The sequence below is a fragment of the Agaricus bisporus genome (genome assembly GCF_000300575.1).
Source record: "Agaricus bisporus var. bisporus H97 unplaced genomic scaffold AGABI2scaffold_15, whole genome shotgun sequence".
In the NCBI taxonomy this organism is placed as follows: domain Eukaryota; kingdom Fungi; phylum Basidiomycota; class Agaricomycetes; order Agaricales; family Agaricaceae; genus Agaricus; species Agaricus bisporus.
The window spans coordinates 387,040-401,465 of NW_006267350.1; the positions used below are offsets into that span (position 1 = coordinate 387,040).

Here is a 14,426-nt window from a genome sequence, read left to right on the forward strand (position 1 = left end):
CACTGACAAACCTCAGCAGAGCTTCGACCCGCCACTTCAGAAATGCCGACCCCAAAGCCGTTTCTAATCAGGATGCCAGCGAACAAAGCCTCTCTTTTCTTCAATTAAAATCTGAGCCGCACTCATATACTGGATATTAAATCTTCTCTCCTCATTTCTAATTCTCGTCGAGGCCTAGCACCTTGGTATATTAATGATATCAACCTACCCAAGATGAGACAATAAGGGAGAAGGGGTAGAATGACAAATCAAACGGTAGCAACGAGAGAAGATATGTTCCGTGGATCTTAAGTATACTACAAGGAAACGAAAGAGAAAAGGCATAGTATGTGGACCGAACGTGGGACATGCATAACGGTAAACCGAGATTATCTTTGAAGATCCTATGAAAACTCAACTGCGCAGTTAAAGATTTCCTCGTCTCAGCTATCTCCATCTTTTCCTTCCCTCTTAGCTTTCTGTGCCACAAGATCGGGGGTCGACAAATTGTCACCACCTTCACCGCCTGCTGAACCAATTAAAGCAGGAGAAAGCGGGGTACTCTTAAATCCCCTAGTTCTCGCAGTCGGCCCACCACTTTCTCCATGTTGTCCTGTGGTAGGAGAACTCGAACTCAACTCCCTAGCTAACCTTCTCCGGGATCTCTCTAAAATTATAGCCTCCAACGGTAAAGCAGGACTCGCACTTCTCGAATTATTCAAACTCCTCGTGACGTCACCAGATCCGCCATGGAGTGCGCTTGTTCCTGGTCCACTAGTAGAAGCGGTAGCGGGGGAAACTATGCTCGTCATACCAGGTTGATTAAGCGTTGTTCTAGGTACTCCCCGAATAGGCTTTGGCATTCTGATCTCTTGGGGCGGGTTATTCTGACTACTAGCTTGCGCGGCGATAGGTGTAGGTCCAGTTGGTGCACGAGGAGCGGGGGTTGCTTCAAATGCAACATGAGCATCTCCGTCGAAAGCAGCATCTTTCATAGATTCCATTTTGTCCTTCTTGTCATTCTCCCCTTCATCATCCACAATCATACTTTCACTTCTCTCAGGTTGATTCCTCGGAACAGGTGGGGCACTCCTTGACCTCCTCGTCAAAAAACCAAACCCTCGAAACATAGGAATCCCAATCGGCAACCCAGGAAGTAAAACTGGTTTAAGCGTTCCGGTGGTAGGGGCCCAAGTATCTCCCGCGGCGGTATGAGTAGTAGTAGTAACTCCTGGCGTGCTCGGCGTCATCTTACCGTGAGCTTCACTGTGATTACTAAAGTCAGGAATATGGGCCTTTCCTGCAGAACCAGTCCATTGCGTTTGTAAAGGTTGGGAGTTTGAACCGGAATCATACGCGTATGGATCACCGTGAGCACCTTGAGGATCGAATTCGTCATAGATTTCCTCTCCAATCAGCTCTGTATAATTATGAGCCTAAGAAGAGTACCATAGATCGAATTGTTTCACCTTCCAGAACATCTTCGAGCGTGATGATTCCAAGGGGCATAACCGCGGGGTCAATACTTTGCAGAAACTAGAAAGGGAAAATCAATGCATAAACACGATAGACCCTTGATAAACATGTGACCGAGCAAACTAACCTCAGCAGCACCTTCTTTCGCCAACACAGCATCCGCAGGAGTATGCTGCTCTAATAAACCAGAAGTCATAACCGCCCCAGCCTGTTTCGACAGTGCTGAAAGATGAAATGTAGTCTTCTTTTTACCAGGGCCAACGCCCGCATCAGTACCGCGTACAGCATCGCTTTCAATGTCATCAGATTCCGCGTTCGTTGTCGCAGACTTCGAACCAGAATCTTGTCTACGACCTTGCAACTCTTGACTTGAAGAAGTCTTGACAATGGTCCCACTAGCACCGATAGACGGCGAAACCAAATACGAGCTTTCAAGAGTTGGATGTTCCTTCAATGTATCCCCATCTGCATCCTGGACAGTAACGTCCTCTGTTTCGGCATTTCCCTGTTCTACATCACGATTCTTTTTAAAGCCATTGATGATACTTTTCCTTCGATTGCGTCGTTTCCTTCCAGCCCAACCTTTAGCATTACTGAGGCCAGAAGTACCAGAGTCGGATTCGTCATCAGATGAGGATGATGATGAAGATGATGGTGAATCTGATTCACCCATCCCTACGCGTGCACGGAGACGTTGAGTCAGACCTCTTTTCACAGCTTTCTTCACACTTTGAGCCTGTATGGGGAACATGACGTTAGGAATATGAAGTTTCTTGAGAAATTGCTGACCTTCTCAACACTATACCGACTGACGATGGCCATATGACTACGTCCTTCTTGGAATTTGTCCAGCATACCCAGAAGAGGTTCATTATTAGGTACGAACGGAACCTTGTTTAATGGCATTTTACGCAAAGGCGTAGCATCTGTGAATTTACAACATTTAGTGACCTGGTTGCAGTATTATAGAGAGAAATACTACCTGTGGGATCTAGTAGAACGCAGTGTTTAACCAATAAAACGCCGACAATTTTTTTGACCTTGGTCATTCTTCCATCTACATTGAGCTCATTTCCATTATCATTGGTAGGAGACTCGGTAGTAGCATTGGAAGAAGGCCGAAGGTTACTTCCAAGAGGAATGGTTGCAAGAGGAACTTCTACTTCTTCGTAAACAGGCACCCGACTATGCCCAGTCTCATGAATCTTCTTCATAAGGTTGTAATCGAGCTTGTCGTCTATAGAAAGCATGAAAACATCGTCGATGGATGTCATAGCCTAAGATTTGCGTGAGTATTAGAGTTCACGGTTTGCGGGATGTACATGCCTGTCGTACCACCTTCTCCTGAAGGTCGAGGGTGGCACCGATAATGGTTACTGTGTCCGTCTTGAGATCGCCTCCATGGGCTTCATGCGAGTCGTGCATAGCAATCAACTCTTTCAGCTCTAGATCCAATACTAAGATCTGAGTTAATTTTGACTTTAAAGCACGATTCACCTGCTCGTCGGTAGATGATTCCATGATGACGTCCGAGCACCCATTCAAGAAGCTTAGCAACCGGCCATGAAATAACACCCTAAACACGCATGAAACTCAATCGCCGACCAGTGAAGACGCCACAACGTGACTTGCCAATCCAAAAAGAAGGATCCTCGTAAACCAAGCCATCTTGGCGCCAAGATAGAGGCCATGTCGAGTGAAAAGGGATTGGGGAATGATCTCGGAGAATCTGATCAAGATTCAAACAGAAGGCATGAAGGTGTCATCAGCAATTAAGGCCACGCGATATAGAGAACGAATGTTACAAACATGACAATCAAGACAGTGCTGACGACGACACTCTGAAAGCCACCCCCAAGTACAGGATCCGCAATGACGGGTAATGTCTCATTGACAATCATATTAGCTAGAAGCAGCGTCACGAGCAACAAATGGCCATTCTTGCGAATCGGCTTGATCTTGTTGGCATACTCTCGCTGCTTGCTGTAGTCCCGGTGCATTAATTAGTATTGAGAAAGATTTCGAGTGGAAAGACATACGGCGTGCCACTAATGCTCAACACATTCAACTGCGTCTCATCCAAGCTCATATAACCTAGTGTTAGACCGGCAAACAAACCCGATAGGAGCACGAGTATGGGTATGAGTACCGGGAATAAGACTCGTTTCCAAGGTTGAGCGTCATCGAGTTCTCTCCCTCTTCTGACAAGCCCTTCGCTCCCACTACCAATCCCACCGTTTTCTCCACTCGTACCCATTCCAGTCCCACTGGCACTTCCCCCTGCGTGAAAGAAATTGAGAGCATATTTGGCAGCAAGAACAAGGATATATAGTGATCTCGACACAGTACTAGACGACGATGCGCGGGCTCTTGTATGTATGAGCGAGACAGGTACCATTCGCTGTGGGCTGGGCGCTTCCGCGGTGTCGATATGTTCGCAAATAGCACGGTCTTAATGGGGGGTCTTATATGTACAGGGGCCGCTCTCACTCCACGCTTATATACGTGCATTTTCCCATGGTCTAATCTCTATCTCGCCACTCACACCATACGGACTTAAAGAGCTCGATAACTCCAGAGCCTTCCTTTTTTCTCAGTTTGAATTTATCAATATCACTTCCAAATGCTATCTGACAAGATGCGTGCGCCTGTACCAAGTGTAATCAATTATATATGGCAGCTGTTCATCATATCAGTCAGCCACACTTGTTAGTACATATACCCCAAACTCCAGAAGGAAAGCCAAGCCTTTCTTCGTTCTCAAATCCACACCAACCGAGCGGTAAGTAGGCCCAGGCTACACCATGAAACTACATGGAGTGAGCAAATATAACACAACCCCTATCATACTTTCTCTCCTCCGGGCATCTCCAATTATCAGTATTACTTCTCAAGTCCCGAGTTCCTGATCTTTTATTAAACCGCCAAAGTTAACTTTCTCTAACATCGCATGTCTTATTTCTGAAGCCGCAACAATGCAGCGCCTATTTTGTTGCATGCTTGAGTGCACGAGTATTATTTTATTTGAAGTCTGAAGGTCAACTTCAAATTACACTGATATCTAGAGAGATTTCAAGGTCAGGCATACTTTCACCAATGCACCCATGACAGGGACAAACCTCGAAGCCCATTGGTTTCTCGGTGAGAGTTAGCGAGAAGCACTCGTCATGTGAACAGCAAATGGCAAAAACGAATCTGAAAAACCGCCGCTGATTTGCTCATTGCGTTATTTTACCCGAGCCAACCATGCATTCGCAAATCGTAACAAATAGATATCCGGTTCTATATGTCGTTTTCCATACTCCTTCAAGCTGGGTCAGGTGTCAAAGACTAGAACACGATCCAAACACGGTGTGCAATGGTGGAAAGTAAAGAGTTGCCGTTGACGGACCAAATAGTATTCTGAGGGATGTAACGCCCATTCAATCATAGATTGGAGGACATATGGACAACTGCTAAAGAAAAGAAAACGAACCATAAATAACTTCGCGATACACGTAATGCAAATTACATACCAAGTGGGGTGACAGCACTTTTCCCGCCGTGTCAGTACTCCATCGAAATTGCGCTGATGTACGGGAGGCTCGGGCCATCGCTTGGACTTTCTTCTAGACGCCGGGATAGAGCCATAGCCGTACGGCCTTGAGGAATGATATTATCGTTGAATCACCGTTGAATCGCTGTTGATAAAACCGGATTCTGTCACTGTATGCAGTTCACCCTGATCCTCACACAACGAGAGTTCAATCCTAAACTGTTCATCACACACGGAAGCCCTAAATTATTAAATCGTGATTGGGTTAGTGAATCAAAAGATTAATATTGATTATACCGTACAGCCAAGATATAACTCAACTTACGCTCCGCGAGTGACTTTATCTACTCTACCCCGCAAAAACACCTTCACCAACATCAATACCCAACCCCTCCTTCGCAAACTCCCTCATATTCCTCTCCAACTCCTCTTCAAAATTCCTCCTCCTAATCCAAGTATCTCGCCTACCCAGTAACCGTTCCTTGATATCCCATAACCAACTCACAAACTTGGTTTTCCAAAATGAAATATCCAATGAAAGCATGATAGTTCGGAATACGATATGATGCCAGGTTTCTTTCAATCTTTGGGCGATTGAAAGGTTGGAATTACGAATCTGTGAACGGGAAGCCCAGTATCCTGTTATCTTGATTCGGTTGACTGGAGATCCAAGTGATTGGTTATTCCCTAACAAAATGTCAGCGTGATCGTCTCATATGATAAGGACAAGGACAAAATACCTTGTACCATTCGCATATTCCTAGTCAAGAATATCAATACCTTCGGCATCCGATCCGTATCCTTCAAAAACCCTCTCAACCTCTCTTTCATTAAAACACTTGTCTCGTATTGAGTCAACTTCCTCTTCGGTTTGTCCTCCTTCACTTCTCCCTTCTTCGTCGTCACCACCCGCCTATTCCTCCTTAAAACAACCGGTCTCATCAACGTGAAGCTCGCCATCAGATCCGGCATTCCAATTCCCCATCCTTTCGTCACATTCTCCACCTCGCCAAAATCGCCCGACAACATTCCTCGCCATAATCTCACCCACTCGCCTTCAAACTTTTTGGGAACGTGAACATATAATCCGTGATCGAGTAAAACGAGTTGTGGTCTGGTAGGATTGGAAGGCGATGGTCTTATGACGATGTTACCTGGATGCGGATCACAGTGTACCCATCCCCATTCAAACATCTGTGCGGAAAACAGTTCTACCATGATTTGCATGATACTTTTGGTTCCACCTTTGAGAGGTTTATCTGGAAAGTTAAATGTCGTCGTGGGTCGCGATTCTACAAATGGTGAAGGGGCTGGGGCGAGGGTAGTAATATCTTCGTCAGAGGAGGCTGACGCGACAGCTATTGGCATAGGAACGTCCACGATGGGCTCCTTCTCGCCGACAAGTTTCCTGATTCCCTTTCTATCACTCAACCGAACGCCGTCGATCCATTCTGCCGTCATGACTTTCTTTGTCGTATATTCCGGATATACTGTTGGGATATGCACCTTGCCCCTTAACCTAGGTTCATTCTCGACGAATCCTGCCGTTTTTCGAGCATTCTCGGCCTCCCTCTCAAAGTCTAGCTCCTGCCTCAAATGACTGGAGACGAAGTCTGAGGATATCATGTACCATTAGACTTTCTTTTATCGTTCATAGTTGGACACGGTAAAATACTCACCAACAACGAAATAAACCGGCAAATCGAAAGCCCAATTTTCAAACATCCACATCACAGCCCTATAAGCACCCAAATCCCACTCCATCTGAATTCCCACTTCAGGTTTCTGCACCTTGACCGCTACCCATTCGTCCTTGCCCCACAATTTTGCCTTGTGGACCTGTGCTATACTAGCACTCGCGACAGCGGTTTCTTCGAAAATTTCAAAGACACCATCGGGCCCATCTGGTGGTTTGCCCAACTCCTTTATGAAAACTTTGCGAATTGTGGAATAGGGTACTTGGGGCGCGTTATCGAAGAGAGATGCGAATTTGATTTGCATGGGTTTGGGAAGGACAGCGGCGTTGGCTCCTATTGCTTGGCTGACAGGATTTCAGGTCGTTAATAATGACGGCAAGGAAAGAGAAACAAGAACGTACCCGATTTTGATATAGAGTCCGCCATTTGAAGTGAGCAAATCATAGACTCTCTGAGCGACACGCTCATGAAGCTCTGGAATCTGTTCGGACTTTTCTGGCGTAAAGTTCATTTTATAGTCCAGCGTTATGGCAGCGCACTGGATCGAATGTCATTAACTTGAAACATGTTGATTTTTCAATCACTCACAGTATAAAGCGTCCGTAGGTTCCTTAGAATCGAGGAAGCGTTGAAATATTTATCTGCGGCGAAGACGGTACCGAGGCCAAGCGTGACGTACGCCATTCGTCTCCCATATCTCTGCAACCTAGGCGGCCGAAGCTTGAGTTTAGGAGGTGTCGGCGGGAACGTCGAGAGCCTGCGCCGTGACTGCCCCGCCAACCTGTGGCGCGCAGCGGTCCCGAACCCGCCGGTTTGGACATGACGTTTCGAGAACGAAGAACGCAACATCCAGGAATATCTATCCTCGCGCGCGCCGCTACTTTGTAGTTGTGAATTTGAGAGTTGTTCAGAGTCTATGATTGAGAAAAGAACACGAATAAATATACATGTTCCCCTCTCAGGATCAGTGAAAGGATGACGAGTTGGGATGGCTGGTGCCGGATGACGCACAGGTGTCGCTTCAGGGTGGCAGTGCTAAAAATGCCCGTGGGAAGATTGATCCCGACCATTCAACGCCGGGATCACCAATTGATTTAGCGGGACAAGCACAGGAGTCACCGGCACCGACTAGGTTTAATTCTGGTGCCCCAAGGGTTTGCGCTGACTCCAAATGATTGCACATCTCATGTCCTGTAACTTCCTAGGAAGCCCCACCAACGTATACCTACCCAGAGTTTCTACAACCGAGCGAAAGCTACTGGTTCTACAGCATTATGTTGTCTTGCATGTGCCATGCACTCTCTCTTTCTCGCATCTGCCTCCTCGTTTTCTCAACTCCAATCCCATTTTGGAAAGAGTAGTCCACCAAGTGTTGTGGAATCGAACTCTCGGAGAAATCTATATTCACTTGCTTTACGCTTCTTCTCATTAGGTTCGTCACAGCCAGTATAATTCCAGTCGTCATAGCTAGGAAATATGCTTTGCGCCGGGGCTGAGCTCTGTACAGGTCGTACTCAAAACCCGGCTTTGGTTTAAAGGGCCTCAAGCTGGGCCCGGCCAATCACTGTTGGCAGTCTGGCACTTCGCATACAATATTGCCATTGGAATGGTGTATCTATCCGCTACATAATACTCCTAGTTAGTCGTAGCAAAGGTAAATGGAGTAGTGGCAAATCCGACGCGATGGTTAGCAGTATCGTAGACGGAATAGTAGCGTTCGAGGAAGGCGTAGCCATTGACGAAGTCGAAACCTTCACCGCTAGGCATTCCAAGGTCACCAACAATCAAGTAGACGCTATTTGGATTTCCTCCAATGGCTTGGTTGAGAGTGCGTGGCCAAATTTGTGCATTTGGAGTTAACTCGAAAGTGGACTTATAGAATTGAATCAATCATTCGTGAGCAGACATTAAATAGTTCAGTAGGAGGATGATAACATACACCACCAGCCGTGAAGAACAAACTTTGTAGGTTTGCGAATTGAGCGGTAGTTATGCGCAAGAGTCCGGTGTTACGATCCAAGACGGCTCCTGTCGCTGCTTGATAACGGGCTATCGCGTCGGACGCGAGAAGAACAAGGGTAGTACCTACATGCAACAATAAGTACGGAAATGCGAAAAAAATGCAAAAATCTTACCGGTGTCAACAATCCCGGCTGCTGTTGACAGAATGGTATTTGAAGCGCCATAGCGGACAGATTGGTCGATACCCCAGAAGAAGCTTGCGGGTTGAGTAGAAGTAACAGGACTAAGAATAATGGGGTCTGTCAGAAAGAGCTATCCAGCATGAACCCTCGTGTACGAACATGAAATTGATATCTCCCGTAAACTTAGAAGAATCGACACCGCCTAGAATGTCAACGAACGGTCATCAGTTATATTGGCACAACAACTTATTGATCCCACCCCAGGTTATTTCTCCGTTAACGATCTCAACCGTGTTTGTCGGCTCGAACGAGATACCTATTTCGTTGGCGTCAATATCTCCATTAGCAAAGAGATTGTCCGTGATGGTTGGGATCAGCGTTGAGACGTCGGGACTCAATGTTCCTTCCAATCCGACATGCCGTGAGTGCTAGTAAAGCGAAAGATTATTGCTGATTACCTTGTGTAAGGGCGACGGGGCCTATACTTTATGGAAATTATCAGCATATAATTTGTACAAATATCTGGGGACGGTTCATACCCTAAAATACCGTCGGTGCCCTCAAAACCAACGGACTGTGCAAAATATGAGCTCAAATAATTAAGTCTAGGTCAACCTTACAGTATCTGCAACACCAATAGATTGCTGAGCAAGAGTGAGAGACCCAAGCGTAACGGTGTCCACAAATTCTTCTCCTGATAGATATGAGCAACTATAAACTAGTATGATTGAAAGTATTTTTATGCCCACCAGAAAAAGATCCTGATCCATATTGCACACCCTAATTACCAAATTCAACAAAGAGTCATAAGGTGACAGAAAATGCGTACCACGGAATCGCCAGTGTCTCTACTAGTGGATGTTTGGACGTATGGCGCCGTAGCGCCAACCCATGTATTAGAACTTTAAGAACTCTTGAGTAGGATGAACTTCCAATCGATCCACTGAAGAAACGAACCTTCCGGTGTCAACGATCAGACTATCTATATGAATACTATATTTAGACCGCTACTATTCATAAGAGAAAGAAGATGATTGTGCTTACAAAAAGTTGCCGGAGAACCAACCCCGACACTTGCGATGTAAGTGACAGCTTGATTGTCGAGGGGCTGGTTGACCAAGGCCTCCTCTTCGGGACTGAGCCGTCCACCAGCTTGAAGGGCCTTGGCACGGGCCTTCAGTGATTGAACTCTTGCGACGTCATGCTTGAGCAAGTTGTGGGCGCTTGTTGTGTTGACCCGTCTTGATAGAGACAGCGTTATATGGGAGTCTCGAACCTGAATGAGCGGAGTAGCCGCAGCAGAGAAAGCAAGCAGGCCAATAGTCACGAAATTTGCAGAAAACATTCGGTGCTGAGTCTGCTAACAGAAAGCCCATGGGCTCAACCTTTCCGGCCCTTTAAATACCAGGAGTAGGAATTGTCTCTGCCTGAGAGAATCATGTTGAAGCACATGAAACGATAAGCAGGAGAGGAGTATTCATCGAACGACAGGATATTAATAGAACGTCTATTTTTACGTCACTGGGTCCCGGAATAGCAGGGGTGGCCATATGTACTACTAGTACTGAGGAGCAAAACAGACGCGTATGTTGGCTTTCGTTTCGATTCTGAGATCAAGAAACATGTATTTGACGTGCGTTTGTTCAAAGGAACCGGATACTTGAAGGAATCTGTACAATCGGTTGATGCTTTTCCGTTTCTCGTGTGACGTTAAGTCTCCAAAATTTGTTTTAACCAGTCATTGGTCAGAGATATCACATATCATCGTTCGAAGTCTGATCCTATATTTCAGAAAGTTCACATGCACGCACGCAACAACCTTCTTCTATTCCATCCCGCAACACTCTGTTCACAAAGCCGCGGCGTATCAATGTGTTCCCATCCTCTAGACCACAAAATTTGGCCCGGGTAGACATAATTATCTTGAGCCTAGTCTCAAACGCAGTCCTGGTTTACTGCTCTCGAGAGTCGAGTGTTCGTTTGAGACTCTTTGCAAGCTACGTAGCGTTTTAGAAGAGAGTTTGTTGATTAGGCCCGCTTTCGGGCCGCGCTTGACATACTACGGTGCCGTTTTCAATTTTTGCGTTATCTGGCCTGATAAAATTGGTTCTCTGAAATTGCAGCTTTTTAATTCGATTGCTCTTTAGGATGTTTGAATTGTCTACCAGATCAAACCATGTACGTATTAAAACTATGTGTTTATGCACAACGCGGGGTAACCCAGAAGGGCTGACCGTGTGAAAGTTTTTCTATTCGAATCAAGTTCCTGTGTCAACCCACTTGCCAGACTGTCCTAAACCAACGACTCCTCCTACTAATCGCGAATTGACCACTGCAGTAGTTTCACTCTTCCACAAGAGTCACCACCTTTCCAACGAAGATTTCACGCCCGGAGCGACCGACTTCACTCAAAATTGCCATTGGTCTATTCTATCATCACCAGTATTCAATTACACGACCTCATGCCCTCACCTGCATCTAACTCCCTGGGGAGAAGTCTACTCATTTGTTCACTTGTTCGTAAGGTCAAAACACGGTATGCGATTCAAGGGAACAAGATTAGGTACTAATTTCGAGAGAAGCACTCCGGGTAAGTGTTTTTGAGAACCAGTCTGATGGGTTGTCCTCGTGGCAAGCCCAAGTGACAAGTCATACCGATTAGGTTAGGCGACTGATAAGGCTAACAATAAGTGGTGTTGCGCTACACCTGACACCTATTGACTCGCACGATACCGTTCTGTATCGATTGCCCGCGGTATCCTTTACCATGTCGAAACAGGTAAACCCAGCTGCTCGAGAGCCTCTCTATGGCTTCATACCCCGTCATGTCCAAGGTCGGCAGATCAGGAAGGCACTGGTTCGTGCTACTCATCCCTTGTATGATGCATCGGCCTCTGACCCACGACACAGGATCATAATCTCAACCCCTTCACGAAAAAGCCACATAGTTCTCAGTATAAAGCCATTCTCAATATGCGCAAAAAACTTCCCGTTTATGAACAAATGGACAGTTTTCTGGAAATTGTACGTCCAACGGTGATTTTCGATATGTGAAGGGCCCGGGGTTCAGCTCATGACAAAACTGACAAAAAAAATGCCGTTTTCCCCTCGCCGCTAAATCGTCCCGTAGAGAATTCCTGCTAACACTCATATCTTCTGATCCAGTTTAATCGAAATTAAATCATGATTATCGTTGGCGAGACGGGATCTGGCAAAACCACTCAGTACGCACGCCTGGAAAATTCAAACCTCCCTTTTCCACTCATCGTATCCATAGGATACCTCAATTTGTTGCCTTTTCGGACCTACCGCATACAAGGGGCAAGATGGTGGCCTGCACTCAGCCTCGGCGTGTCACAGCTATGTCCATAGCAAATCGCGTGTCCAACGAGATGGATGGTGAGTCGCGCTATAAACACAGCTGTGGTTCCGAGTTGATAGTTGCAGTCGAGCTTGGTCGTCAAGTTGGTTACTCGGTCCGTTTTGAGGATATGATAGAACCTGGTACTACTTTCCTCAAATATATGACGGACGGTATGCTTCTCCGTGAAGCCATGAACGACAATACTCTTGCACAGTACTCTACCATCATTCTTGACGAGGCTCATGAGCGTACCCTCGCGACAGATATCCTCATGGGCCTTCTCAAGGACCTCGCAAAACGCCGATTCGACCTTAAAATCATCGTCATGTCTGCAACTCTAGATGCAGTCAAATTTCAAAAGTACTTTAGTATCCGATCCGACTCTGAAGCTTCTCTGTTCAAGGTTCCTGGACGTACCCACCCTGTCGAAGTCTTCTATACACAAGAGCCTGAAAAAGACTATGTCGAAGCTGCTATTCGGACGGTGTTAATGATTCATCGTGCTGAGGAGCCAGGGGACATCCTCTTGTTCCTGACTGGAGAAGAGGAGATTGAAGATGCATGTCGCAGAATTAAACTAGAGGCGGATGACATCGCCAGTGAGGATCCCGACTCTGTCGGTCCCCTTGTGTGTATACCACTTCACTCTTCCCTTACCCTTCAACAACTGCAGCGTATATTTGACCCTGGACCTGGACCTTCCAAAGCCGGCGGACCGTCCCGTCGTAAAGTCGTCGTGTCAACCAACATTGCTGAGACATCCCTTACCATTGACGGGATCGTGTATGTTGTTGACCCCGGATTTTCGAAACAAAAGGTGTATAACCCGCGTATCCGTGTTGAGAGCTTGTTGGTCAGTCCAATCTCGAAGGCTTCGGCTCAGCAACGCGCTGGTCGTGCCGGTCGTACGAGGCCCGGAAAATGCTTCCGTTTATATACCGAGAATGACTTTATCAAGGACCTGGAGGAACAAACGTATCCAGAGATTTTGCGTAGTAATCTGGCAGGCACAGTTCTTGAACTCGTTAACTTGGGTATCAAGGTTAGTCTATGACTGTTGCCTCGATAATACGGCATTGAAAGTCAACTGCAGGATCTTGTTCGATTTGACTACGTGGACCCCCCATTTCCCCCTGGATCCTCAGGTTCGTCGTTCCTGCCGAATACTTTTTCGAGTCTCCACTCATCTTTGATTTAGCTCTCAAAACTTTTGATTGCTAGCCCAGATTTTAAATGCAGCAATGAAATACTGACCATCACCGCTATGTTGTCGGTTCCCAATGTCTGGTTACGACCGAACAATCAGCGACGGGAAGCTGATGCTGCAAAGGAAGCGTTTACTGTCCCAGAAAGCGATCTCCTCACGCTCCTCAACGTCTTTAATCAATACATGCTGAGTGAGTATTGTCACAGAACTTGAAATCCACTAGCCTTTCTGACGTTGTCTCAAAGATAAGCATGATAGGAATTGGGCTTGGAGCAACTATGTTTCTGCACGCGCACTTGCACAAGCGGAGAATGTGCGTCAGCAACTTCAGCGAATTATGGAACGACTCAGCATTGATCTTGTGACAACGAATGACGAGGTCAAGCTGTTCACGAACATCCGGAAGGCGCTTGTGTGCGGATTTTTTATGCAGGTTGCGCATAAGGAAGGAGAAAAAGGAGTCTATCTTATAGTCAAAGATAACCAGGTACGTCTCCACAGCTGAGACCCTCCGAAATGGGAGCTTACTCATTCCTCTGTAGGCTGTTGGACTCCATCCTTCGTGTGGCTTTAAGACGCACCCGGAGTGGGTGATTTTCAACGAGTTTGTGTTGACGACACGTCCATATATCATCACTGTGACAGAAATTAAGCCTGAATGGTAAAGTTTTCTCTACCCTCTCGATATGTTGTGTACGACGCTGAGCCATTTTCAGGCTGCTTGAAAATGCACGACTATATTTTAATCTCGATTCCTTTCCAAATGGTGAAACAAAGAGAGCGCTCAAGCGAGTGGAGGCAAAGAAATTTGGGCTGGAGGAGAGCAGGAATGAGACTTCGAGGGGACGCTCCCGGAAAGACGGAAAGCGCAAGAAGAACAGAGAATGAAGATGATGATGAGGTTTCAGGATATTTGAAGCTTCGCCGTGAAACGGTTTTTTATCCCGCCATTGCCCATAGTGCATAGTACTGTTCCAAGTCTTTGTGGCCTCAAACTGTCACGGATGTGAATAGTGGTAATTGG

The 14,426-nt window shown here is 46.4% G+C and overlaps 5 protein-coding genes across 5 annotated transcripts; 2 read left to right on the top strand and 3 right to left on the bottom strand.

Annotated features, from left to right (window-relative positions):
- Positions 1-422: 422 nt before the first annotated feature.
- Positions 423-3,853, bottom strand: AGABI2DRAFT_122970 (hypothetical protein; the record flags this gene model as incomplete). Its single annotated transcript, XM_006457037.1, has 10 exons — positions 423-1,399; positions 1,449-1,515; positions 1,583-2,191; positions 2,245-2,381; positions 2,438-2,732; positions 2,791-2,912; positions 2,953-3,031; positions 3,061-3,184; positions 3,265-3,438; positions 3,495-3,853. 10 exons carry the CDS (start codon positions 3,851-3,853, stop codon positions 423-425), a joined length of 2,943 nt encoding a protein of 980 aa, XP_006457100.1.
- Positions 3,854-5,339: 1,486 nt separating this feature from the next.
- AGABI2DRAFT_188802 (hypothetical protein) lies at positions 5,340-7,425 on the bottom strand (the record flags this gene model as incomplete). Its single annotated transcript, XM_006457038.1, has 5 exons — positions 7,276-7,425; positions 7,089-7,225; positions 6,670-7,031; positions 5,731-6,603; positions 5,340-5,677 (listed from the first exon to the last, which is right to left on the bottom strand). The coding sequence occupies exons 1-5, from the start codon at positions 7,369-7,371 to the stop codon at positions 5,340-5,342; spliced, it is 1,806 nt and encodes a 601-aa protein (XP_006457101.1). The 5' UTR covers positions 7,372-7,425.
- An 865-nt stretch (positions 7,426-8,290) lies between these two features.
- AGABI2DRAFT_212363 (hypothetical protein) lies at positions 8,291-10,176 on the bottom strand (the record flags this gene model as incomplete). The annotated part of the gene is made up of 12 exons (XM_006457039.1): positions 8,291-8,559; positions 8,627-8,772; positions 8,823-8,932; positions 8,991-9,033; positions 9,091-9,234; positions 9,290-9,315; positions 9,371-9,405; positions 9,452-9,525; positions 9,581-9,611; positions 9,661-9,733; positions 9,789-9,813; positions 9,876-10,176. The coding sequence occupies 12 exons, from the start codon at positions 10,174-10,176 to the stop codon at positions 8,323-8,325; spliced, it is 1,245 nt and encodes a 414-aa protein (XP_006457102.1). The 3' UTR covers positions 8,291-8,322.
- Positions 10,177-11,598: 1,422 nt separating this feature from the next.
- On the top strand, positions 11,599-11,885 carry AGABI2DRAFT_122973 (hypothetical protein; the record flags this gene model as incomplete). The annotated part of the gene is made up of 2 exons (XM_006457040.1): positions 11,599-11,688; positions 11,742-11,885. The coding sequence occupies 2 exons, from the start codon at positions 11,599-11,601 to the stop codon at positions 11,883-11,885; spliced, it is 234 nt and encodes a 77-aa protein (XP_006457103.1).
- A 129-nt stretch (positions 11,886-12,014) lies between these two features.
- Positions 12,015-14,290, top strand: AGABI2DRAFT_122974 (hypothetical protein; the record flags this gene model as incomplete). The annotated part of the gene is made up of 8 exons (XM_006457041.1): positions 12,015-12,055; positions 12,109-12,230; positions 12,279-13,237; positions 13,289-13,340; positions 13,422-13,592; positions 13,648-13,889; positions 13,945-14,063; positions 14,119-14,290. The coding sequence occupies 8 exons, from the start codon at positions 12,015-12,017 to the stop codon at positions 14,288-14,290; spliced, it is 1,878 nt and encodes a 625-aa protein (XP_006457104.1).
- Between the last annotated feature and the right edge of the window lie 136 nt (positions 14,291-14,426).